At 40.9% G+C, this 27,555-nt stretch overlaps 1 protein-coding gene across 1 annotated transcript; it reads right to left on the minus strand.

The window, feature by feature from the left end:
• Nucleotides 1–9,533: 9,533 nt before the first annotated feature.
• On the minus strand, nucleotides 9,534–10,400 carry LOC145793934 (uncharacterized). Its single transcript, XM_082876843.1, has one exon. It carries the CDS (start codon nucleotides 10,398–10,400, stop codon nucleotides 9,534–9,536), a length of 867 nt encoding a protein of 288 aa, XP_082732969.1.
• Nucleotides 10,401–27,555: the final 17,155 nt, after the last annotated feature.

Raw genomic sequence — 27,555 nt, forward strand, 5'->3', positions numbered from 1 at the left:
AGCCCAAAACTCTGTGAGTAACAATGTTGTAAAGATATGTTCGAAAATGAATATTTTCTGAATGATCAACTGAACTATTTTCTGAACTGTTTACTGTTAACTAAATGAATGTTTGTCCTCTATTCTGAACTATATTGTGGCATCCTTAGCAACTATTGTTACTGTTACTGCTACTGTTACAGCTACTGTTACAGAGATATCTGTCAGTTCCTATCTTAGAACTTCTGTTTACTGTTATGATGTCCATCATTGACTGTTCGGTCTTTTAAGACCTACTGTTTACTGTATTGTTTTGCTAATGGATGTACTACATATGACTGTTATGACTGAATGACTGATATACTGATTCAATGAACTATTTTCGTTACTATAAGGACATTCATTCTTAACCTCTTTACACATTATGTTATTCACTGTGCTTTAGCTCACTGTTTATATATATATGTGGGTGTTCAGGCACCAGACCGAAGCTAGGAGCGTGGGTTAGACTCCCTTTTGTCAAAGCCAACCACTGTGCCTTACTGTGAGGTTCCGAGCCTGTCAAGCTACGGCTTTTGGAGTGTTTTAAGTTTTCCCCCATTTGTCTCTATACCGGTTTTGTAATACTGTATAAATTGGTGCTGCACTGTGATGATAGGGATTAGGTCTCTGTCCTGGATGATTGTACATGTATGTATAGACTGTTCTGTTATGAATGTGCATATGAATGAAAAGTTTTTTTACATACAGACTGTCACAGCTCATTGGACATATTTTCTTACTGTTTTAGCTTCCGCCAGCCCCTGTACTCTGTATTACTGTAATTACTGTTAAGCAGGACTTCGGTAATCATGGATTACTGGCCGGTTACGGTGCTAAACCCATAGGGGCGGGTTTGGCTCGTAACATACTCCAACTCCGTTAAACACAAATTCAGGCAATCCAGGTGGACGGAAAACAACATGTTTTGTTACACAGTCTATGGTAGCATGATATTTTGTTAACCAGTCCATTCCTAATATCACATCAAAATGATCAATATTCAATGGCAGTAAATCAATATACAAATGCGCATCTTCAACAATAATTTCACATGCAGGGTACATATAAGCACAAGTCATAGATCCTCCAACAGGTGAAGATAAAGCTAACAGATAATTCATAGGTTCCAATGGTCTATTTAATTTTCGCGAAAAAGCATGCGATACATATGAATGTGTAGACGCCGAATCAATCAGAACATAAGTATTTTGAGCACAAATTGAGAGTATACCTGACACAACGGTCTCGGTATTCTGTACATCTCCCGGTATGAGTGCGAACACTCGGCCTTGCTTCATAGGCTCTTTTCTGGTAGCTTTCGGATTTGGTTTCAGTGCAACAGTTGATGCTGCGGCGCTGGCTGCAGCTTTACTATTGCCCTGAGGAGCAGAAGGGCAATCTTTGACCATGTGGCCCACCTTGCCACACTTGTAACAAACACTTGAAATTTTATAACAAACCTCTTTATGTTTCTTACCACATTCGGAACAGGGTGGTATGGAACTACTTCCCTGATTGGAACTGGTTGTTGACCCTATATTTTTCTTTTTATTCAATGAACTATTCCGGCCTTTCTTAAACTTGAAGCCTCGTCTCTTACCACGCCACTTGATCGCTGGTGTTTCAGTCTGTTTCAGTGCCTCGATGTTCGACTCAGCCATTATTGCTCAGTCAAGAACATCTACATATTTCAGTAGTTTCAGAACATTGATTCTGTCAAGGATTTCAACATTAAGGCCGCCTTCAAACTTCCTGGCCTTTTTGTAATCGGTATCAACCATGTGTGGTGCATATCTGGCGAGTTCAGTGAATTTAGATTCATACTTTGCTACCGACATGGTGCCTTGTTTCAGTTGTTCAAACTCAGTCACTTTTCGGTCCCTGACACACTGTGGAAAGTATTTCTCAAATAAGGCTCCCTTAAACTGAGCCCAATTTATGGCAGTATTGGTGTCGCGGACCAGCATCCACCACCTTCTGGCCTCTTATTGTCAGGTGAAGGTAGCCAGTAGCACTTTGTGTGCTTCAGAACACGGAAAAACTTCAAATAATTTCTCTGTTTCAAGAACCCAGGTTTCAGCCTTTAGTGGTTCGAGGCCTCCTTGGAATGACGGTGGTTTCATTTTACTGAACTTCTGCGTTAGAGCAATTATATCATCATTCACATTCTGCTCAGGTTGAACTGGAGGAGATGAAGGCTGTTGGTTCTGTTGTAGCCTCAAGGCTTCAGTCAACATTTCAACTATTCTTTTTAGCCTTGCCATTCTGGCCTCAGATGATTCAGGTTCATCAGCATTTCTGGCATTATCCATTTCACTATAGACAATTATGGCAATTATAAACATAAACAGTTGCATACATAACATATTAACACATTAGCACATATATTCATGTCATGGCCGCACATACTTATCAATGCTTATGCAATGCCTTATTCACTTTTCTTGGACATCCTATAGCTCATTTGGACACGTGTGTGCGGTATAACTCGTGGTTTAGTATCGCTCTGATACCACTCTTTCACGACCCAAACCCGCCCCTATGGGTTTAGTACCATAACCGGCCAGTAATCTGTGATTACCGAAGGCCTGCTTAACAGTAATAACAGTAATACAGAGTATAGGGGCTGGCGGAAACCAAAACAGTAAATGAAAGATGTCCAATGAGCTGTGACAGTTTGTATACAAAAAGACTTTTCGTAACATATTCACATTCAAACCATAACAGTATATATATACGTCATATACAGGCATCCAGGTTAGGGTCCCAATCCCTAACCATAACAGTACAGTACAAGTCTCATACAGTCTATACAAAACAGAAACAGAAAGGGGGAATCTAAAACACCCCAAAAAGCCCTAGCTTGAAGGACTTGGAACCTTTCAGTGAGGCACAGTGGTTGGCTTGACAAAAAGGAGTTAAACCCAACGCTCCTAGCTCTGATCCGGTGCCTGGACACCTACATATATATATAAACAGTAAGCTAACGCTCAGTGAATAACATATGCGTAAAGAGGTTAAGAATGAATGTCCTTTCAGTATTTAAAACAGTCATTTGAATAGTATATCAGTTATTCGATCATAGCAGTCATAAGTGGTACATCCAATAGCAAACAATACAGTAGGTCTTAACAGACCGAATAGTTAGTTGATGGACATCATATCAGTAGACAGTAGTGGTTCCAAACATGGGAACTGACAGAGATCTCTGTGACAGTAGCAGTACAATGCAGTAACAGTAAATTGCTATGGATGCCACGAATACAGTTCACAAATAGGACAAGTATTCATTCAGTAAGAAATATCATTTCAGAAAGTAGTACAGTTGATCATTCAGAAAATATTCATGGTTGAATATATCTTTACAACATTGTTACTAACAGAGTTCTGGGCTACAGATAGGCTAGTGAGCGTCTTCGGATGCCAACCCTACACAGTTACAGGATGAACACAAACTAAGTTGCACGTTTGGGAAACAATAACTTAATCTCTATCTTGACACGGTGTGGTTCTACATCAATATCCTCATTAAGATGCCTTAAACTAGGCCTAGGAATGCTTAGGATGGAATGAGGATGCAAAGATGCACTTTAAAACACTTTTCAAAATTTTTAGAAAACAGGGGTCTCGCTAGAGCGTGACTTTCTACGCTTAAGCGGACATGCAGACAAAGGATCTCCACTCGAGCGTGACTTCCTTCGCTCGAGCGGACTGTAAACTACAGTAAAAGTACTGGATGCACAAAAATCACGCTCGATGGGCGCTCGATCTACGCTTGAGCGTGAGACACAGGTCCTCGCTCGAGCGTGAACTCTCTCGCTCGAGCGGACTGTAAACACAAGAAAAGTACTAGTTACACGCATTTCACGCTCGAGCGTTACTTTACTCGCTCGAGCAGAAGTGCATGACTCAGAGGGTACGCTCGAGCGTGAAGTCCCACGCTCAAGCGTGGGTCCAAAATCTGGAATTTCCAGATTGAACCTTCAAGCTCAAATTCAACTTTTAAGACATCAAATCCGATCCTTTTGGTCTAATTTCTAGGAAAACACTTTAAAACTCATAGTATAACATGTTTTGAAGATCAATTTGAGAAATCAAAGCCCAAGGATGAGTCAATTGAACACCATTTCTAAATAAACTTCAAGAACAAGCTCAAACATAACATGCATGTATTCAATTGAATTCAAAGTTTCCAATACACAATCAAATGAATCAAAACTTTTAAAAACATGCTGAATTCATGGACCAAAGCTAGAGTATGGACATGCATGTAATGATTTCCATGAAAACAACCTCAAAATGCTAGAACATGTACATGCATGCATGATTTAAGCTTCAATACAACATTTAAAGCCATAATTTGGCTCTAGACTTCAACATTCTTCTAAACCATGCAAGAACCAACTCAATTCATAAACAAGAAGGTAAAAGCTCTACCTTAAGTCTTCAATTTCAAGTCTAGAAGCTCAATTGCGCAATCTACACTTTAATTCTTCAAATTCCTAGCCAAAACTTGTTGAAATCAATCCTTTCCTAACCCGCTCTCTCTCTAGTCGGTTATGGGTCTCAAATGGCTAAGGAAATGTGTTTGAATAAGTCTCAAGGTGCCTTAGTAAATGGCCCACTAAGTGGCAAAATGATAGTTTATTCAAACTAATGTAATTTAACATTATTAGGGCTGGTTTGGTTTATCCTGTATAAGTCAAAAAGTCAAAAAGTTACTCCAAAATCCAAAAAGATATCACTATTCACCAAAAAAAAAAATTAAAAAATCAATTTTCTTCAAAATCACTATTCACCGAATTGATGTGTGCGGCAGTGGAGGAAAAAGAAATGGTTGGGTGTGGTTTTTACACACACCGTTGTTCGTCCCATGGAGGTCATCACGGGTCCCGTTTTAATAATCTGAACTGTTCAATGTGTAGAAATCTTCAAGTACTATATGTCTGCAAAAAATCACATTGATCGGATATCGATAACTATATGATCAAATCAGTTATGTACAACAAATGGATGGTGTTATAATTAATGATTGAAAAATAAATAAATCTGATCAGATACCTATCGATATCCGATTAACGTGATTTTTAATAGGTACATAGTGTTCGACGAGTTACACACATTGAACGGTTCAGATTATTAAAATAGGACCCGTGATGACCCCCACGGGCCAAACAAAACCGTCCAGTGCTTTGTACAAAAATTAGCCAATAATTTCCAACCCCAATTCACTCCAGCCGGTTGTACGGCTGGGGCCCACCCCTCTCTAATCATCTCTTACACACTTTTTTTATACAATTTTTTAATACACATTTTTCTATAAAAAGTCAAAAAGTTAACCCAAACCTCCATATTTTTTTCTCAACTTTTTTAGTCCAAAAAGACAAAAAGTGCACTTTTTTAGGACACCCCAAACCAGCCCTTAATCTCATTTAGTGATAACAAATCAAATTCCAACTAAATTTATCATAAAATCACATCAATTTTAATTAGCATAAAACACTAATCAGTTCTGGATTCGATCGCCGATAAGGCCTTCAATTTATAGTTCGAAACTTAAAACATGAACAGATAATTCAATGACAAATAGATAGAAATGCATTTAAGCTAATACACTCAATCAATCAGTCAGAATTTCAGTCAATCAGTCACTTAACATGCTTAATCATAGATTTAGTACTAATCAGTAGTGAGGGTTGTCACAACGGATTGGACTGGGAAAAAGACGTCTCGGTTTTAATAAAGAGGAACAAACCATCCATATTCTTATCTGGGAAAAACTGTGCACTGACTTGTAACGGAGGAAAATCATCTCGGATAAAATCCTAGAGGTGAATAATTCATCATACTTTTAACCGGAATAAAACATCGCGGCTAAAATCCCAGAGTTGAACAATCCATAAACTCTTTTAGTCGGGACAAAACATCTCGTCTAAAATCCCAGAGTTGAGCAATCCATCAACTATTTTAGCTGGGATAAAACATATCGGCTAAAATCTTAGAGTTGAACAATCTATCAACTCTTCTAGTCGGGATAAAACGTCTCGACTAAAATCCCAGAGTTGAGCAATCCATCAACTCTTTTAGTCGGGATAAAACAACTCGGCTAAAATCTCAGAGTTGAACAATTCATGAACTTTTCTAGCTGGAGTAAGGCATCTCGGCTAAAATCCTAGAGTCGAACAAATCATCAACTCTTCTAGCCGCAGTGAAACATCTCGGCTCTAGAGGCGGTTGCCCCTCGTGCACTACAGTGCTTCAACCACAACAAACTTTAACTTCCTATGTAAAATAATTCATTTCTATTACATATTGCATTCATAAATTCACATAATGACTGAGAGGATTATTACACTGGTAAATGGAGGAGAAAACTTGTCCCTTTTCAAAAAATTACATTCAAAAGATAGAGACTAAACATAGTACAGTTTGAGATTGGCCGCGTTCCATGGCGGGGGTACAACTTTGCTGTCCATGTCCTCTAGGTGGTATGCCCCCTTGCCCGCCAGACCGATTATCCTGTAAGGCCTTTCCTAGTTTGCCCCTAGCTTTCCTTCGCCTGGAACTAGAGTGTTGCCCATCACCTTCCTTAAAACCCAATCTCCGACTTTAAACGGTCTGGGGTGCACTATTTTGTTGTACTTTCTGGACAATTCTTGTTGATATGCAGCCATGTGGATTAATGCTTTTTCTTGGCGCTCGTCAGCGAGGTCCAATTCCAGGGCGATGGCATCAGCGTTCAAGTCGAGCTCAAAATTTTCGCTGCGGATGGTGGGTATGCCGATTTTCAATGAGATGACTGCCTCTGTGCCATATGCCAAGGCAAAAGGAGTCTCCCTGGTCGAGCGTCTCGGAGTTGCCCGGTAAGTCCAAAGGACACTAGGAAGTTCTTCAGTCCACTTGCCTTTAGCTTTCTCTAGCATTGTCTTCAATCCATCTAGAATGGTCTGGTTTGATGCTTTGGCTTGGCCGTTGGACTGAGGGTAGGCCGGGGTGGAATTGTAGAATTCTATTTTTACTTCCTCACAAAATCTTCTGGACAATCGTCCATCAAATTGGGTGCCATTGTTAGAGATCAAAGCTTTGGGGACACTAAACCGCGTTATCACGTTCTGCCAAACAAAATTCTTGACATCATTTTCTTTGATTATCGCTAAGGGCTCGGCTTCAACCCATTTGGTGAAGTAGTCTGTTGTCGCTATGAAAAACTTGCAGTTGCTCGGCGCGGTTGAGAGTGGTCCAACTATGTCAAGCCCCCACATTGCGAAAGGCCAAGGACTTGTGAGAGGAAAGAGTTCTCTGGCCCGTTGATGGATTTGGTAGGCGAACTTCTGGAACTTCTCACACTTCCTCACATATTTCTGTGCATTTGTCTGCATGCACGACCACCATTATCCTTGCGAAATAGCATGGTAGGCTAAAGATCTTCCACCAACGTGGCTTCCACATATGCCCTCGTGTATCTCGTAAAGGAAAGCATCGACTCTACTTGGGTGAACGCAATTAAGGTATGGACCGGTGAACAACTTCTTATACAAAGCGTCGGATGGTGAGAGCCAAAACCACTCAGACTTCACCCGAATTTTGTGTGCCTCTTCCCTGTCAGTTGGCAGGATCCTTTCTTTAAGGAAGAGGATGATAGGGTCCATCTAGGAAGGACCTTGCTTGGTATAGAGAACTTTCATCTGCTCTGAGTCTTCAATGCTAGGTCTTGGGAGAAATTCAATTAGGAGAGGGTTGGGGGAAGATTTGTCGGCCATGAAAGCAAAACCGGCCAACTCATCTGCCCGGCCGTTATCTTCTCGGCTGATTTGTTGGACTCTTATGGCTTGGAACTTCTCGATCTATTCTCTCACCAGAGTTTGGTATTTCACCATTTTGTTGTTTTCGGCTTCATATTCTCCAGATACTTGGTCTATAACGAGTTGAGAGTCGTTGTAGACCATTATCTCGGATGCTCTCAAGTGGAGCGCGGTTTTCAGTCCGGCTAACAATGTTTCATACTTGGCCTCGTTGTTTGATGCTGGGAATCTGAGCATAATAGAATGTTCGATGGTTAGTCCGTCTGGCGAGATCAAAACTACGCCTAGCTCAGCTCCATGCCGGTTTGAGGCGCCATCTACATAAAGTTTCCACATTTCGCCAATGAAAAGTTTCCAACATTCTGAGGGATCTTGGGATGCTTGAAGGTTAAGGTGATCATGGCTTCTCGGCTGCTTGGCTATTTCTGCTATAAGCTCGCCGTTGACGATTGCAATAGACGTGCCATCATCCCCCTTCGGCGATGCGGTGTTGGATCCAACAGGTTGGCCTGTTATTCTCAAATCCAACGTCGCATTGCCAGGCTGAAGTAAACCTTCAAGTGATGGGTTTATAGACGGGTGCGCAACTTCCGTGTTGTCATCATCATTCGGTTGTGCAATTTCCGTAGTGCTTACCCTCTTCAACCCGGCTGCCTCGGTAAGATCTACCAGGCATACCAGGTGAATTCCAAGCAAGAATTCAACAACAAAGTCGGCCAATGCTTGGGCTTTGATGGCGGTTCGGGGTTGGAACTTGATGTCGAATTGCCCCAATTCGAATGCCCACTTCAGAATTCGGCCGGAGAAATCTATCCGTTGAAATAAGGCTTTTCAAGGGAATTCAGTCATCACCACGATTGTGTGACCATGAAAGTAGTGTGCCAATTTCCTGGAGGCCATCATTAGTGCCAAAGCAAGTTTTTCCAACGGCTAGTATCTTGAATCTGCCGGTAGCAAGGTTTTGCTTACGTAAAAGATTGGTAGTTGTTGGATGCCTTTCGCCCGAACGAGTACCGCGCTGACAGCATGTTGAGAAACAACCAAATAAAGGTAGAGGTCCTCACCATGCTTCGGCGTGACCAAGAGTGGAACGGAAGATAGATATGTCTTTAGCTTGGCCAAGGCTCTGTCACAGTCTTCGTTCTAGGAAAACTTGGACTTCAAGGCTTAGAAGAAAGGGCGGCAACGATCTGATGACCGGCTTATAAATCGGTTAAGCGCGACTGCCATACTGGCAAGACGTTGCACGTCCTTTGCTGAGTTGGGCTGCTTCAATTCCTATATGGCTTTGATTTGGGTGGGGTCTGCCTTAATGCAGCGGTTGGTGACCAGAAAGCCCAGGAATTTTCTTGACCCTATGCCGAAGGCACATTTGGATGCATTCAAATGCAGCTTATGTTGTTTAAGAATGGCGAACATCTCTGCCAGGTCGGCCAAGTGGTTGGCCTCATATTTGCTTTTGACCACCATGTCGTCGATGTACGCCTCCATTGTGCAACCGAGCAATGGGGCGAACATCTTGGTCACCATTCTCTAAAAGGTCGCCTCGGTGTTTTTCAAGCCAAAAGGCATGACTCTGTAGCAGAACAGTCCCTTCGGCGTTGTGAAAGAGGTAATCTCTCGGTCGGGCTCATACATGGCGATCTGGTGATAACCGGGGTATGTGTCCAAAAAACTGAGTCGATTATGTCCAGCCGTTAAGTCCACCAATTAGTCGATTCTGGGTAAGAGGAAATCGTCATTGGGGCAAGCTCGGTTGACTGTCTTATAGTCGATGCAGACTCGCCATTTTCCATTCTTCTTCGGTACCACGACCGTGTTGGAAACCCGCCGAGGGTAGTGCACTTCTTGTATTGCCTTTGCTTCAAGCAAGTTTTTGACCTCCTCAGCCACTACCTTGGCGTGATGAAGCGCTAATCTCCGCGTTCTTTGAATGACCGGCCGGGCATCTAGAAAAACATTGAGTTGGTGAAAAATAAAGTTAGGATCGACGCCAGGCATATCATAAGGCGTCCATGCAAACACTTCGATATTCGCCACCAAGAGCTCCACCATCTCCATTCGTTCTTGGACGGTCAGGCTGGATCCTAACAAAAAGAACTTGTCATGATTATTGTCGCTGATCCGGACCTCCACCAAATCTTTAATAGCCTTTCCTTCGGCCTTAGTACCCACATCATCCAGGACGTTTTGATCTCCCGGACCTTCGATCATTTGCACGAAGCCTTTGGCTGCACGGCTCCCATTTACGGCCATGAAACACTGCTTGGCCATGACTTGATCGCCCCAGATCTCCTCAATCATCACTGTGGCCGAGGGAAACTTCATGACTTGGTGGTAGGTCGATGCCACCACTTGCATGGCATGAAGCCATCCTCGGCCTAAGATCAGCTTGTACATGAAAGACACCTTCAACACCCAAAACTTCACTTGTTTGACCACAGACCTCGCTTTGACCAGCAAGATGATCTTTCCTTGGGGCCATTCCGGTTGCGAGTTAAAGCCGACCAATGGCGAGGTTGCTGGGGCCAAGTCTTTATCATTCAGCCTGAGTTGCTGAAACGCGTCATAGTACATTATTTCAACCGAGCTACCCTAGTCGATCAAAATTCGCCGAACATCAAAGTCCTTGATGCGTAAGGTAACCACCAACGTGTTGTTGTGCAGCGTCTGAATTCATTTAAGATCTCGGTTGGAAAACCTAAGCACATCTTTCATCTCAGTTTTGCTCTTTTTGACCGCGGGTTGGGCTGATAGGACTTCCCTCATATGCTCAGCCTTCTTGATCATCCCTTAGAGCTTGTATAGTTGAACTAGCTCGATGAGACCATGGATCACGTTGATTACTCCTTCTGGTAGCACTTCTAGGGCAGCCAAACCATTTGGCTTGGCCGGATCGTGATGCGCGGCTTTGATGCCCCCGTGAATGTAGCGGTTGAGATGACCGGCAGCCACTAACTCCTCTAAATGTTGTTTCAAAGGCAAACAGTCCTCTATACGATGCCTTTGCTCGCTATGAAAGGTGCACTGATACTGTGGATTGATGTCCTTCTGTGCATCACCCAACTTAGCCGCCGGACATACACCTTGTTACGGATTTTGCTAAGGATGCGATAAATTGGGATCCTAAAAACCATGGTGATGCCGGTTCGGGCGTTCAACCTTCTCTTTGTATCCTCCACGACGTCATGTGGGTAATCAGCTCGGTCATTGCAACGACCCTTACCCCGGTTGCCACGGCCGGCACCGCGATCTGATCCCCTCGCGCGATTACTCGGACAGTTTTCCTCTTGTCCGACTGTGTGAACCTTTCTAGCAATTCTCTTGTCTGTGGCCACCAGATTTGCCTTTGCGGTGGCCGTAGTGGCATCATCCTCTACTCGGATGTGCTCATTAATGCGCTGCATTATTAGTTCCATGGTCGTCGGTTAGTTCATGGTGAGCGAGTCCCTTAGTCTATGCTCGATCGGGAGACCGCTCTTGTATTGAGCGATTGCCAGGTTGGTCGGGCAATCAAGAATTTCATTGAAGGTTTTCCAATATTTGGCGTTGTATACGTTATGGGAGTCACCCAGTTCCATCTTGATGCTTAGAAGGGGATCGAATTCCTTCGGTGTTTTAGTGTTGGTTTTGAATCAAGTTACGAACGCTTCCACTAACTATTGCCACCTTTCGATACTTTCCTTCGGCAACCTCTCAAATCATTTCAGGCCCAACTCACCCAAATTGGATAGAAAAATAAGGCACATAAGAACATCGTTACACCTGTATCCAGCCATAATCTGTCGGAAGTGACTCACATGCATGTATGGATTAGTTTTTCTGTCATAGAGAGTAAACTTGGGCTGGTGAAAACCCGTAGGAAGCGGTGTGGTCTCTATCTCAAGGGAGAAGAGAGTGGCATTCAACCTTGCCAAATTTTTGTCCAAAGGGACATGTACAACTGGATGAGGGGCGACATTACGACTTATTCACTGGTGCGACCTCCGTAGGATAACCGCTGCAGCGCCGGCACGCTTTGCGCCTCCCATTGGCGCGCACGCTCTTCCAAGATGTCCCTCAAGTCCTTCGAATGAGCGGAGTAGGAATACCTCGACGTCATTGGTGGACGTGAGGGACGGTAACTGCTGTCTTGTGCACAAGACTTTTTTGTTTGCGGGTCAGAGTCTCCAACCCTATAACTTCTAGTGATGGAGAGAGAGGGTGTGTGCCGCTGGTTCTGGCTTCCTGAGCGATGGGGTTAGGTACGCTCACTGTGGTTACCCACTCTAGCAACACCCTTCCCTTTGACCTGCCGCTTTAGTGTCTCCATCTCTACCGCCATCCTTCGAATGATTGCGTCTAGGTCCCTCAACTTATGCTCCAAGCGCTGAGCGTGTGACTTCCTTCACCGCCGGTGCCCGTCAGGGCTTCGCAAGTGGTTAGTACTCCTTGCGCGCTTGTCTCGCGCATCTCTAGGGTGCTCTCCAGGAGAGGTCTCCAGGCCAGCCATGGTAGGGATGGCAGGAAGACCATCTCTTCTCCGAACGGACTCCAGAGTGATGCTGTCGATGGCGGACAACGGAATGTCGTCGTTGTTTGCTATGAAGGATGATCGTACGAGCTTGGAGGACAAGGTTGTCTGTCAAAGTTATTTCCCACAGAGGGCGCCAATTGTATAGAAGCCAAATATTCGATATCGTCCGTACTCCTCGTGTCCAAGCTTCGCTTCGTTCCGATTAACCTGCGAACACAACGGCGGTGAGCTACCCGGCAGTGTGTTGCTTGAAAACCCCTCCGACGATCAAGTTAGCACATCTTTAGAGAGAGAAAGGAGAGGGGACAATGTGGTAGTTGAGTAATCACCAGTCGATTCCACGTATGGGGGCGCAGCCTTGTTTATATAATTTCTGCGCGCGCTTTTGTATCCATTCCCCTTGGGATGAGTGGACCTGCTCTCCTCTCCCATTTCCCCACGTGTCAGTGCAAATATAGCTAAACACCACCTAACAAAACCGCCAAATGGCATTGGTGCGAATGGACAGCACGGCGCCACCCCATCACTCCACGACCGTGTTACTTCTGAGATGTGCAATGCTTTAAACCGAGCTACGCCTAGCACGGCGCTACATCGTCACACCACGACCGTGCTAAATGTTTGGTTTCACTAAAGAATCTCACTGCGGCTTAGCCGTCCTAAGTTATGACCTAGCTCCTACTTGGTTGGACTGATCTACGAAAGACCTAACTCGTCTAACTCAATGAGGGAATGAAGTTAATCGGGCTGACAGTCTGATGTTACCCCGGCTAAACTGGACTGGGGCCTTGACCGAGTGCACCCCAATTGCTTGGCCCAACTTGGCTCGGCCCAAACTTACTTGGCCCAACTTAGCTCGGTCATTATCTCGGCCCGATGCCAATTTATGAAATCTCCCTCTCATATACAATTACAATTTAACAACTACAGGAGGGATAGTTGTTAGTGTTTGGCAGTAATGGTTGCTACTATATGTAAAATCTTTGGTTGGAGACTATTTTGGTTCTCTTTTTTTAGAATGATGGAAAACTAAAAATATGGCTGAAAATTTGCATGCCTTGTAGTTCTCTCACATGCAATTTGATGTCCATAAAACTTAGCAAAAATGAGTCAACTCGTTTCATTATATTGGTGCACTACTGACCCACAAAAACAAGAAAAGAGATCTTAAAAATAAAAAAAAGTAAAAAAAACCTTCAAACTTAACTCATTATAAGATTCTAAAAATATCATAAAATTTAGAGAAATTATTATCTGGCAAGCTACAATTCTATGCCTTACATTGGAACTTATTATTCCCGGTTAGGCATCGAATGTATTCATGGATGCTTGAATTTCTTCTAGGGTTCTTCTCTTTGTTTCCGGTACCAACTTCGTGACAAACAAAATTGTTACCATACTAACGCCAGAAAATAGGTAGAAAGTGAAGGTATGAGAGGTGTTCACACCATAATATGGTGGATCTTCTCACACCGAATCATAGCCCATATAAGTGGTGATTCATAAACTTTCCCACAGGAAGAAAAGAGAATGTGGAAAGTGAAGTTTGAATTTTGAATGAAAAGGCACAATGCTTTGTGAAGTATTATGACTCTACCTCTTGTATAATATTCTAAAGGTTGTGACTTTGTGTAAAGACACCATGATGTCTATAAATACTTGGCCAGAGCAATGCATTGTGCTGTCTTGATTTCCTAATGAATATTACATTCTGCACTTTTTGTATTCTCGACTTTCTTGCGTGATAAACACCCTCATGGGATCACCGATCAATTCACCATTGTCGAATTTATCTAACAGAAAGTACTTGAAACATTAACCACTCAGTAGTGTCACTGAGCTCATGCACCAATTGCAAACGAATCAAGTCGAACCAAGCTGCGTAGTGCAGTGTTCAAATTCCGTTCGTTTAATTAATAAGCTTAAATTAAGACTTTCCTAATCGAGCTGATTTTTGGTGAGCTCAAGCTTGTCTCGTTTACTAAGCAACTTAAAACCAAGTCCAAACGAATGAAGCTTGAGCTATTCATAACAACTCAGTTCATTTCTAGTTCTAAAACTAACTAGTTAAAAACCTCATCACTATCAATGGGTGCTTTAGTGAGTTTATGGATTCACTTGTGAGCATCCATGCATTAGTACAAAATGTTTGTTTTGATTGCCTAGGGCTGTGTATGGATCAAGAATTTAAGAGAGAATTTGTGGAGAGAAAGAAAAAGGGAAGGGAAAAATGAAAAAAATCATTCATTCACTTTTCTCAAATCTTTGATCCAAACACAGTCTTACACTTTAGCAATTGTTTTCACCTGTGTAGCTCCAGCTTATGATAAAGTTGAAAGTATATGTGACCAACCAAAGAGTGAACCAGTTTACCCATGTTGCTAAGCTTCCAGCACTCACTCCCTTTTATGTTTACAGGAAATATCTGCAATTGTTAGAAATAGGCGCCCATGTGGCATGACCCTTTTGAATCTTTTGAACCTTATCCAAATGTGTTTTGAATTCAAATTCAAACCTATTTGGATAACCACTCAGGATATATATATATATCTATTATATAATTGATATGGATAGATGACACATCTTATATATTATCTCATATAACTGATATGGATAAATGAGATAAACAGATTATATATCTGATAATATGGGATATGGGTGATTAAGAGAAAAATAATGTATGTTTTGAGTTTTTCCCATACACTGACTCTCTCCTAAAAACCAACGATCAAAGTCATTTGCACTATGATTTGTGTGGGTGATATTCACTATTGTAATATCACTCCATTGCTGGGTTGACTGATCAGATTCAGAAAGCACGTGATTTACCCACGAGATCCTTCAATTCAGACTCTGTTCTAAAGGTATGACCATAATTTTTATTCCGCTGCGTTATACTTTGTTTTACGTTGATATCAGAGCGTGAATGGGTATTTTCATGTTGTTATTTAATGATATGTATATGTATACATTATATAGATGAATGTTTATAAATGAGGAAAAATGTCTACTTTCATTAGATTAAGAGCATAAATACCTATTTTTATGTTCATTAATGTCTTTTTTAATACCATGAATGGTTTTATTTTAAAAAATGGAGTCTGGCAGCACATTAATTAGATCGGAAAACACCCTGGAAGGCGGCGCGCGGGTCTCACGCGCCACCTGACGTCGTGAGCCGCTCCCACGCGCTCCACGCCCTGCCGGCGGGCCTACACGCGCCCTCACGCGCGCGTCAACGGCGCTGTTCACGCGCGCGCCCTCCGGGCCACGCACGCGCGCGGTGGCCTGAGCCGCGTAAGTCGCGCGCCGAGCCGCGTGCTGAGCCGCGCCGTTTTCCTCCGCCGGCTCGGCTGGCTTGGCTGCTGATGTATTAGGCACTGTTTGTTTTGTTTTTAATTCTGAATCGCGTTAAATAGTCATAATTAATTCATTATAGATTTGTTTTATGCGCGGTTAGTACTGTTAGATTCAGAATTAAATTTTCTATATTCTGTAAAATTTTGAAAATTTTATAAAAATAAAAAGTATTTTTCCTGTGATTATAATTCATTATTTATGCTTTAAAATGATTCTGGTATTGCATAAATTATTTTCTAGGGTTGAATTTTTTATTGTAGACTTCTGAAATGTTTTAATATTTATTGGAATATTTTTTTTCAGTTTATCAGATTCTGAAATTTTTATTTCTACTTTTAATGTGTGTTTATTAGTTATTTAAAATTTCAAAAAAATTCTAAAAAATTTCAGAATGATGTACATTTGAATTATGGCATAATCTGAATATTGTTTCAGTTTATCAGTTTCTGGATTTTTTATTTCTAATTTTAATGTGTGTTTATTAGTTATTTAAAATTCCAGAAAAATTTCAGAATGATTACATTTTATTATGGCATAATCTGAATATTGTATACAGCATATTTTTTGGGTTTGTAATATGTTGCAATTAAAGAAGCATGATTAGTTTTTTATTTATTTATTTGAATTCCATTATTAAATGAATATAGTATGAGTTAATTGTAAATTTACTTTAAGATACTATTGTATGAAATTTATCATGCTTTGTATATGCCATAAGTAGTGGGAGATTTTTTTTTTTTGCGCATGGAATTAAATTAATTTTTGATAATTATCACTAGAGGCGCAAGATATGATTACGAGTATAGCAAATTTTCGATCTTGAGACATGTGTAAAATTATCATTATTTAATTTAGATTCTTTTGCTGTAAAATAAATTTTTTTTTTTTCTGTTGTTATCATTAATATCCCCTGCGCATTTGTTTACTCTGTATGTAGAAATGGCTGCTAAGACAGTGGTGGTAGACTTAACCAAGGGAGAGAAATTGGATGGCGACAATTATGATATATGGTGCCGTAAGATCCAATACCTCCTCAATGAGCAAGAAGTGTTGACCACACTTGAACAAGTGATGGTTGAGCCAGAGCAGGGCAATACAGCTCAACATCGTCGTGATCTTGAAGCCTTTCAGACTTGGCGTAACAAAGATCGGTGTGCGCGCTTTACTATGTTGAGCAGCATGCACAACGACTTGATTAGTGAGTTTGAGCATTGCCCGACTGCATTTGAGATGTGGGAAGCTCTTAAGCAAAAGTTTGGTATTACCTCTTTGGCAAAGCTACGTGGGCTGACTATGAAGTTTGACTCATATCAGAAAAGGGCGCATCACTCGATGAAGCAGCATTTGAGGGTCATGTCAGCCATGATACGTGAGCTTGCGGCTGTTGGGCACAATTTGACTCAAGAGCAGCAAGTACAAGCTGTGATTCGCTCTCTGCCAAATTCTTGGAAGCAGATGAAGCAGAACATAATGCATAATGAGAGTGTGAAAACATTCGAAGACATATCGCGTCATTTTGAGCTAGAGGCTGAGCGCCTTAAGGCGGCTAAGTCTGATGGTTCTGCTATGGTGGTTGAGTCAAGCTCACATAGGACTTCTCAGTTCAAATGTGGAAAAGCAAAAGGTGCCCCTAAGAAGCAAGCAGCAGCTGCGCTTAAGCCCAATGGCTCTAGAAATTTCAAGCGTAGGGGCAAGAGATGTGGTAAGAAGGCAAAGGCTAAATTGACATGCTTTAACTGTAACAAAGAATAACACTTCGCTCGGGATTGCCCTGAGCAGAAGAAGGTACTCCCTTACTTAATTTCTGGCATTCAATGCTTTGTGTCTAGTCAAGCATTAATTGCTCATTCTCCTCATTTTTGGGTTGTAGACTCCGGAGCAACAGACCACATCGCGAGGGATAGAGTAGGGTTTGTTGAGTATCACCGAGTACCTGCTGGGAGCAGAAAAGTTTATATTTGGAACGAGTCCAGTGTGGAGGTGCTTGGCATTGGCACATTCAAGTTAGAAATGCAACGAGGGCGCACCTTGTATCTTCATGATGTTCTTTATGCTCCGGATATTCGACGAAACTTAGTTTCAGTTATTAGCATGATGAGCCTTGGTTTTAGCTTTTGTTTTGAGAATAATGGTGTTAGCATTTGTTTGGAAACAATTTTTTATGGTTTTGGTTATCTTTCAGATGGTTTTTTAGTTTTGGAAGTGGATGATTCTAGTTTTAATAAAAATGCCAATGGCTCTGTTTCTAATATTGCATCTTTTTGTGATAATGATTCTATGAGATGGCATGCTAGATTAGGCCACATAGGGCAAGACATGATGACTAGATTGGCTAGAGAAGATCTTTTAGGCCCACTCGCTAGAGTCACTTTGCCTACTTGTGAGCACTGTCTTGCTAGAAAGGCAACAAGAAAACCATTTGGGAAAGCCATAAGGGCATCTATCCCATTGCAACTTATTCATTCTGATGTATGTGGACCAATGAATGTGAGGGCAAGGCATGGAGCCCCTTATTTCATCACATTTATAGATGATTGCACGCGTTTTGGTCATGTCTATTTGATTTCTCACAAGTCAGAAGCCTTGGATTGCTTTAGACGGTATGTTAATGAGGTTGAGAATCAATTAGACAAGAGCATTAAGGCTTTAAGGACTGACCGAGGACGTGAGTATCTATCTGAGCAATTTAAAGTGCTCAGTGAGGAAAAATGAGTCATCAGGCAATTGACAATTCCTAGGACTCTGCAGCAAAATGGTGTAGCAGAGAGAAGGAATCACACATTGCTTGACATGGTTAGATCAATGATGGTGCAAGCTAATCTTTCCATTTCTTATTGGGGAGATGCTTTGTTGACTGCTGCCTACGTCCTTAACCGTGTGCCCTCCAAATCAGTTCCTTCTACCCCATATGAGATGTGGATTGGCAAAAAGCCTGATTTGGGCAATTTGCAGCCTTGGGGTTCGACAGCTTACATACACAACGCTTCTCATAAGTTTGGGAAGTTGGGCCCTAGAAGAAAGAAATGTATCTTCATTCGCTATAGTGAGCATTCTAAGGGCTATGTGTTTGTTGGGGAGCATCCGGATGGAAGTGTGACTAAAATTGAGTCACGAGATGTGGATTTCCTAGAGGAGGATTTCCCTAGCAGAGGTGAGGTAACTAGAGAAGTAGAACTCTATGAGATGGAGGACCCCCTTGAAGGCGCACTTAGTAGCCTGGTAGAGAATGAGGAGATAATTCCTCAAGCTCCTAGGGATAGTGGGAGTGATCTACCTACCCATGGATTAGATCCAATGGATGAGGATTCTCAGGATTCTCAACTACGTAGAAGCAAACGTGGAGCCATACCCCGTCGTCGTTTTGAGATTGAAGGGGAAGCATTCATGATTGCTCCGAGTGATGAGATGGAGCCTAAGAATCTCAAAGAGGCTCTCTCATCCCCTGCTAGTAAAGAATGGAGTACTGCAATGGATGAAGAAATAGAGTCTATGAAGAAAAATCATGTCTGGGACTTGGTTGATTTGCCGCCAGGGCGCAAGACTATTGGGAACAAATGGGTTCTCAAAATCAAGCGCAAGGTAGATGGTTCCCTAGAAAGGTATAAGGCTCGCCTAGTGGCGAAAGGTTACACCCAACAAGAGGGTGTGGACTATGAGGAAACTTTTTCACCAGTTGTAAGGTTTGCCTCTATTCGCCTAATCCTGGCCATAGTAGCTCAGTTGGACTTAGAGCTATATCAGATGGACGTTAAGACTGCATTTCTCAATGGAGAATTGGATGAAGAGATCTATGTGGATCAACCAGAAGGCTTTGTGGCAGTAGGTCAGGAGCACAAAGTTTGCAAGCTTCAATGATCTATTTATGGCTTAAAGCAATCATCCAGACAGTGGAATCTGAGATTTCATCGAGCCATTATTTCCAATGGGTTTACGATGATTGATGAAGATCACTGTGTGTACGTTAAGCGGTCCAAGGACATTTTTCTGATATTGTCATTATATGTAGATGACATATTATTGGTTGGAAATGACAAGGAGATGATTGTCGCCACTAAAATGTGGTTGTTCTCTACATTTGAGATGAAGGACATGGGTGAGGCGAGCTATGTGCTCGGTGTTAAGATCCTTAGGGATCGCTCTAGGAGACTTCTTGGTTTGTCTCAAGAGACTTACATTAAGACTATTCTAGAGCGATTCCAGATGTAGAGCTGCAAACCCATTGACACTCCTGTTGCAAAAGACGAGAGCCTAAGTCTTGATATGGGTCCTAAGACTCAAGAAGAAAATGAAAAGATGGCCCATGTTCCCTATGCAAATGTTGTTGGAAGCTTGATGTATGCTATGATATGTACGCGTCCTGACATTTGTTATGCAGTCGGATTGGTGAGTCATTACCAATCTAACCCAGGACCAGCTCATTGGAAAGCAGTTAAGAGGATATTACGATATCTTAGAGGGACTGCAGATTACACACTTTGCTACCAGAGTTTAGATCTACATCTAGTTGGCTATTGTGATGCTGACTGGAGAGGAGACCTAGATGAGCGTAAGTCTACTTCAGGATATACTTTCTTGCTTAGCGATGGCGCTATTTCTTGGAGCAGTAAGAGGCAATCCTGTATTGCCTTATCGACGACGGAGGCTGAATTTGTGGCTTGTTCATCTGCCGTTCAGGAAGCCGTGTGATTGAGGAGATTCCTTCAGCATTTGGATGTTGTCACACACACTTCAGACCCTGTGACTATCCATTGTGACAGCATGGCTGCACTCGCTTACGCTAAGGATCCTAAACACCACGGCAGAACCAAACACATTGATGTGAGGTTCAACTTTATCAGAGACATTTTGGCGCAGAAAGAAATGATCCTGGAGCACATCCCTACGAGTCGCATGGTTGCGGACCCTTTGACTAAGCCCATTACTAGAGATGTTTATCTTACTCATGTTAGAGCTTTAGGACTACGTAGGTGGTGATATATTTATGTGTATTCAGTTGAACTCATATTTTTTGGGATATTTATGCCATTAGTATTCATATTTGTTTCTATTACACATTTATGTTTACTACCTTTTGCAATGATTTGTGAATTAGCATACACAAAATAATTAAATTGATGTTAGCAGGCAAGATTGACTCACTCACACGAGCAATCACCATTAGCGCTAGGTAGCGAGTAAGGATGAGACTAGTGGCTTATTGTATTTGGAGCAAATAGAAAAGCCAAAATTATCCACTAGCTATGTCGCCTTGGTTGGAGCCAAGATAAGGTCTTGTTAGAGACCGACCATGGATATGAGAGTACCCACTTTTTCCATGATGTGCCTGTTATGGATAGCCTGATGCGAGATCTCATTTGATGCCTGAGAGGCGAGCAAATAGAGAATTCGAATTAGACGCTAGGAAGCGACTTGTGCGCTTAAGGGCGACTAGACTAAGATCTGTATAGTGTGTGAGTTTAACATCACTCTTTGGAAGAGTTACTCCACTATAACGTGCATTCATACTGCATGTACTTATCGACCCGTTAGCGAGGTGAAAGATGGATCCCTGCTTCTTCACCGTGTGAGTCCTAAAAGTCATTTTTCCCTAAATGACTTCACTTTGTGCCTTTTGTGACCTTTGACTACGTCATAAGATGAGGAGTTGATGTTCAGCTACCTTGGTATGTTGCCTGCGGTCATGTATGATTCGGCTTTAAGGGACATTACTGGGAAAGCGGTCAATTTCAAATTGAATGATATGAGGGTGAAGGGAAGATCATCTAGTTCTACATCTCTGTTCTATATTCACTATCGACAACTCACATCGCTCTTTATAGGATGCTGATTGGGTGTGGATATAATGCGGGATCTAGGAGAGTCAAACATGCTCTTTGAGGGATTACAGATGTTTTTGGACTGATGTAGCTAGATGGGTCTGGGTACATGAGACATTATTTCTGTTCTTTTTAGGTTGATGTCTCTATACTGACTCATATTGAGTTTCTAGTATAGAGCTCCCACATGCAGGTGTTCTTAGCGGTCGCACGGTGCATTGGCTAGTATGAGATTGTTCATTTTTGGAGAGATTGAGATAGAGATGTGGCAGTGTCATGCCAATTCATGTGCGAGTGAGAGATGTTAGAAATGGGCGCCCATGTGGCATGACCCTTTTGAATCTTTTGAGCCTTATCCAAATGGGTTTTGAATTCAAATTTAAACCTATTTGGATAACCACTCAGGATATATATATATATATCTATCATATAATTGATATGGATAGATGATACATCTTATATATTATCTCATATAATTGATATGGATAAATGAGATAAACAGATTATATATCTGATAATATGAGATATGGGTGATTAAGAGAAAAATAACGTATGTTTTGAGTTTTTCCCATACACTGACTCTCTCCCAAAAACCAACGATCAAAGCCATTTGCACTGTGATTTGTGTGGGTGACATTCACTATTGTAATATCACTCAATTGCTGGGTTAACTGATCAGATTCAGAAAGCACGTGATTTACCTACGAGATCTTTCAATTTAGACTCTGTTCTAAAGGTAAGACCATAATTTTTATTCTTCTATGTTATACTTTGTTTTACATGGTTAATCTATGAGATACGTATATCAGATATACGTTATGTGGTTTTTACCCATAACCATTTTTCTCATACTCTCTCCCATAAAACAACGATCAAGCCATTTTGTACTGTGACTTGTGTGAGTGATACTCATTTTGTAGTATCATTCCACTGCTGGGTTCGTTGTTCAGATTTTAGAAGCACGTGATTTACCCACGAGGTTATTTGCTACAAGGTATGATTCTGATATTTTTTCCCGCTGTAATATAATACTTTGATTTACATTGGTATCAGAGCCTAATATGGATATTTTCGTGCTTAGTTGTATGCGATAAAATATGTGTATAATTTTATACAAATATATATACATATTATTTGCATGAAAATTAGACTGAGAATGTGATACATCACATTTCTATGTCCATTAAATGTCATTTTTGAGACTATAAATGTATTTATTGTGAAAAGTGGAGTCTGGCAGTACCAAAATTAGAACAGAAAACACCGTGGAAGGCGGCACGTGTGCCTCACGCGCTATATAACGCCGCCCAACGGTTCCACGTGCTTCGACGCGCCACCACGAGCGCTCACGCGCCACCACGCGCTTCCACGCGCCACCACGCACTAGGCGCTCTTCCCACGCGCGCGCTGTCCACGCCATTCCCACGCGCGCGTTAGCCGTGCCGCTTCGCGCCGCGACACGCGTACGCCATGCGCCGTGCCGCCGTTGAGTCGCCTCGCGCTGAGTTGAGCGGCACAAGCCGAGCCGAGCCGTTTTTCCCAGCTGGCTTGGTTCTAAGGCTCTGTTTGTTCTTTTTTAATTCTAAATTACGTTAAATGGTCATAAGTAATTCGTTATAGCTTTGTTTTAAGCATGATTGGTACTGTTAGATTCAGAATTACATTTTCTATCTTCTGTAAAATTTTGAAAATTTTATGAAAATAAAAAATATTTTTCCTGAAATAATAATTCATTATTTCTGCTTTAAAATGCATCTGGTGTTGCATGATTAAGTTTCTGAGGCTGAATTTTTTATTGCAGACTATTGTTGTAGTTTACTATTTGCTGGTATGGTTATTGCATTTTACCAGATTCTGAAATATTTATTTCTAATTTTATGTGTGTTTATTAGTTATTTAAAATTCCAGAAAAATTCCAAAAAAAATTCAGAAAAATTTCAGAAAATTTTAGAATGATATACTTTCTGTTATGGCATAATCTGAATATTAAATACAGCATATTGTTATTTTTGCCTAGAATTTCTAATATGTTGTAATTAGAATAGCATGATTTTTTTTATTTTAAGTCCGTTATTAAATGTAAAATAGCATGAGTTGATTGTGAATCTACATTATGATGCTATTGTATGGAATTAGAATATTTTATCATGCTTTTAAACATGCCATAGTTAGTGGGAGGTTGTTCGGTTAAGAGAAATCTTTGTAGATTTACTCCCGAAAACCAATATTTTGCGTATAAATTAAATTGAATTTTGGATAATTGTCACCTGTGGCACAAGAGATGATTACGAGTATAGCGGATTTTTGATATTGCGACTTGTGTAGTATTGTCACTATTTAATTTAGATTTTTGCGGCAAAATTATGTTATGCCAATCAAATTAATCCCAATGCAAATTTCTCTCTAAATTGATTTAGTTTATGGAAGTTAATTTGGTTGACCTAGACTTGGTAAAGATGTTCAAATTTGAACAATCTAATCCCATTCTTTAGATGAGCAAAAGTCTTGGAAACTTTAGGTCAGACCTTAATTGAGCCAAAGTAAGGAAATATAACTCAAAGTCGCCCTGATTTTGTTGCCTTGTTCGGCACAACAAAATTTGATGTGTGCGTTATAGCTAGCGGCACACTACGTAGTTTTGATTGGCGAGTTTTGGAGTTATGAAATTAGTAAGCCCTCAATAGATCTGTATATGATCTTGACTATGGAGCTGAGCGGATTGACTTTGTAATTTGACTTGTAAATAATGTTACATCATTGGATGAAGTAACATTCAAGAGTCACGTCATCCAAGAAATGCGAGCTTAAATAAATTAGTCATTAAGTGTAAGACGAGTAGCCAGTATGAGCAATGTTTTGCTCTCTACCCAATTATTGGGAGTGGATGGAGCGAAATTTCATGCACTATAATAGTGTGCGTTGAAATATCACGTGAAGTTAAAAGATTAGCGCTTAGAAGCTGCAAAATCTATTAACACTAAATGAAAAGATTAACGCCAAGTGGCTGGAAAATCTATTAGCATTACCAACTTGTCTAAGTCTGGACACTTACTGTTTCCACAATTATGTGTGAGACATGAGGAGGTGCTTATTTATATGATTCCTTAGCTAGGCTAACGTTTTTGAATGATCTTTACCACTAAGCGCAAACGTTGCAGCATAATAATGAAAAGGTCAAGGCTGACAAGGTTGTTATGACTCTAAGAATTTGATGCATGGCTCGTGAGAGTATTGTGTTGAATTAGACTCTTTAGCCTAATTCGCGCTTAAGTTACTTCAGGAGCTGTCATAGTTGATAGCTTATTCTCTCCTTCTTGTGGATAATAGAATTAATTGCAAGTAACTATGAAGTGAGAAATAGATATGGCAAGAGGAGTATCGTCATCTTTCAACTAGATGCAGTAAAGTGTATGGAGAATAAAATTGACTTGAAGGTGCAGGGGATTAGCACTTACTAGTTAAATTTGTGACTTAGGCGCACTTGATATCTCCATGACATCCTTTTACGATCTAGTGAATATGAATTAGTCGTGAGTCATTACCTAGTTAGACCTAAACCTTTAAAACTTGTCTTTGAGAACTCACACATTAAGATGATTGGAATTAGTTTATGACATTAGTCATGAACCAGTGGCTTATTATACTTAATCACATTAATGAGATGATGACACGATGGTTTGAGTAGGCCTTCTTGGGCCCACTCGCTTATGACATCCTGCTCTCATATGAATGTGTAACTTTGTTCGCAATGGGTGCGTACAAGTAAGTAGGAAAGCCGTAGAAGGTTATTTGTTTTGGCTCATTTAGTCCACTATGATATTTGTGACTAGATATGTGTAAGGATATGATAGCTAAGCCTCAATCTTGACACATTTATAGATTACGATACGCATCTGAGTCAAGACTATTTGATCTCCCATAAGTCAAAAGTTTTGAGATGATTTTTGACATAGCACATATGAGGTTGAGATCAATGAGATAATAGCTTTCGTGCCTTTAGTTTTGACCAAGGTGGCGAGTATCTATTTGAGTTATTTTAGAAAACTCTGTGAAGAGAGATAGATGCTTAGAAAATTGATTATTCTTAGTACTCAACAACACAATGGTGTAGTAGAGAAAATGAATTAAATATTGTTAATGTTAGGTGGATAATGGCGCAAAATGTTTCCCAATTGGGAATTGCACTAGTTTGTTGCCTATATCCCTAACTAAGTGCCCTCCATATCAGATTTTACACTCCATTTTAAGTAATGGGTTAACAGAGAGCCATTTGTGGGCGAACTGTAACCATCAAAGCAACTTATCCTTATTTTACTTCTCATAAGGTTGCGAAGTTAAGACCTAGGGTTCTATAGCGCATTATTGTATGCTGTCTTGTAAACACAAAGGGTCGTGTGGCGCATTATTGTATGCGGTCATGTAATCCCTCCGGGTCCTGTGCACATAGGTAAGTAGCTTTTAGGTAGTGTAACTAAGTCACATAAAGTTTTATTAGTAAAGGTGACGTAAATAGAGTTTTTGGAACTCTATAAGATAGAGAATTCTAAGCATAGCGCTCTATGTAGCCTAGTTGAGAATGGAAATAAATTTCCAATATCCTAGGGACAGTGGGAGCGATGCGCCTACTAATGGATTACTCCATTAGAGGAGAATACTTTACATTCTTAGTTGCGTGGTAGCGAATGTGAAAATTTTCCACGTCATCACGGGGTGATTGAGAGGGAAACATTCATGATTGCTCCGCAAGATGATAAAGAGCCTAGGATAATGCCTAAGGCTCTAGTCCCCTATTTTTAGAAAGTGGATCAATTTTGCACAGTTTAAGACAAAGTCTTTGAGGATTAACCATTTCTATAATTTGGTTGACTTTCCATTATGAAGCGAAACTGTTCTAAAGTTATGCGTAATTTGGATAGTCATTGTTGAGGCATAAGGCTCGCTAGATACCGAAAAGTCGCACTATTGAGGAAAGTGTAGACCATGAGAAGACTTCCTCTTGGGGAGTGAGGTTATTTTGACTTAGGCTATGATTGACATAAGTTCGGAACATTGATTTGTGGACATTGTGACCCAACTTTCTCGTTCGAGAATTGAATAAGTAGATCCGTAGGGATTTACCTTCTGCTTTTATGGTGAAAAGTTAGAAGCACAAAAAGGTTGCTAGTTCCAATAAATCTTTTACAGCCTAAAACAATTATTCAAATAGTGGTTCTTAGATTTCGTCAAGCCATGATAGGCCAACGATGATCAATGAAGACCACTGAGGCATGATCAATGGTCCAAAAGAAGTTTTTTCCTTACTTAGTCATTATGAGCCAGGAATTTATAGGGTTGTCGCCACCTAGGGTGGGCAGTCCTCTGTTTTAGATATGATGGACATGGGTGATGTAATTTATATGCTCGGATGTACGATCTTTAGGGATTGTTTTGGGAGAATTCCTATTTTGTCTTCGATGACTTACATAAGGAATATCCTAGAATGATTCTAGATGCAAAATTGCAAACCCATTGACTTACCTATCGGTAAAAGCTAGAGCCTTAGCTATTAAGTGAATCCTCGGATTGTCTTTGGGAGAAACAGATGACCTATATTCCTTGATTTTTTCCTTGTTGTGGGAGCCTAAAGTACGCTATGTGGGCGTATTCGGCATGATAAGTGTTATCTTTGGTAAATGGTCAACTGAGTTGTTTAGACATTGACCTTGCTAATTAGATTGTAGATAAAATGCTTCACTAGTAGCATATTAATTTGCTCCTTGTAAGATTCAATGCGCTAGTTGGGCGCATCTACGCTAGTTAGGCGCATTAAGAATGAACGCAAATTGGTCACCAAAATATCTTTAGAGAGGTTATTGCGCAAGAGGTAGTGATCTTAAATCACTTCATGTGAGGCGCACATGGTGGATTCCGTTGTATATACTTATCGCAAGAGGTGCTGATAAGGCTTTTGTTTGGAATCTATAATTGCGCAAGCTGTGGTCAATTTTTTTTTAAATCGATCACTTATTTTGAGATGATGGGATGTTGACACTATTATGGT

This window comes from Camellia sinensis, chromosome 6 (assembly GCF_055761805.1).
Source record: "Camellia sinensis isolate YWXY chromosome 6, ASM5576180v1, whole genome shotgun sequence".
NCBI classification, from domain to species: Eukaryota; Viridiplantae; Streptophyta; class Magnoliopsida; order Ericales; family Theaceae; genus Camellia; species Camellia sinensis.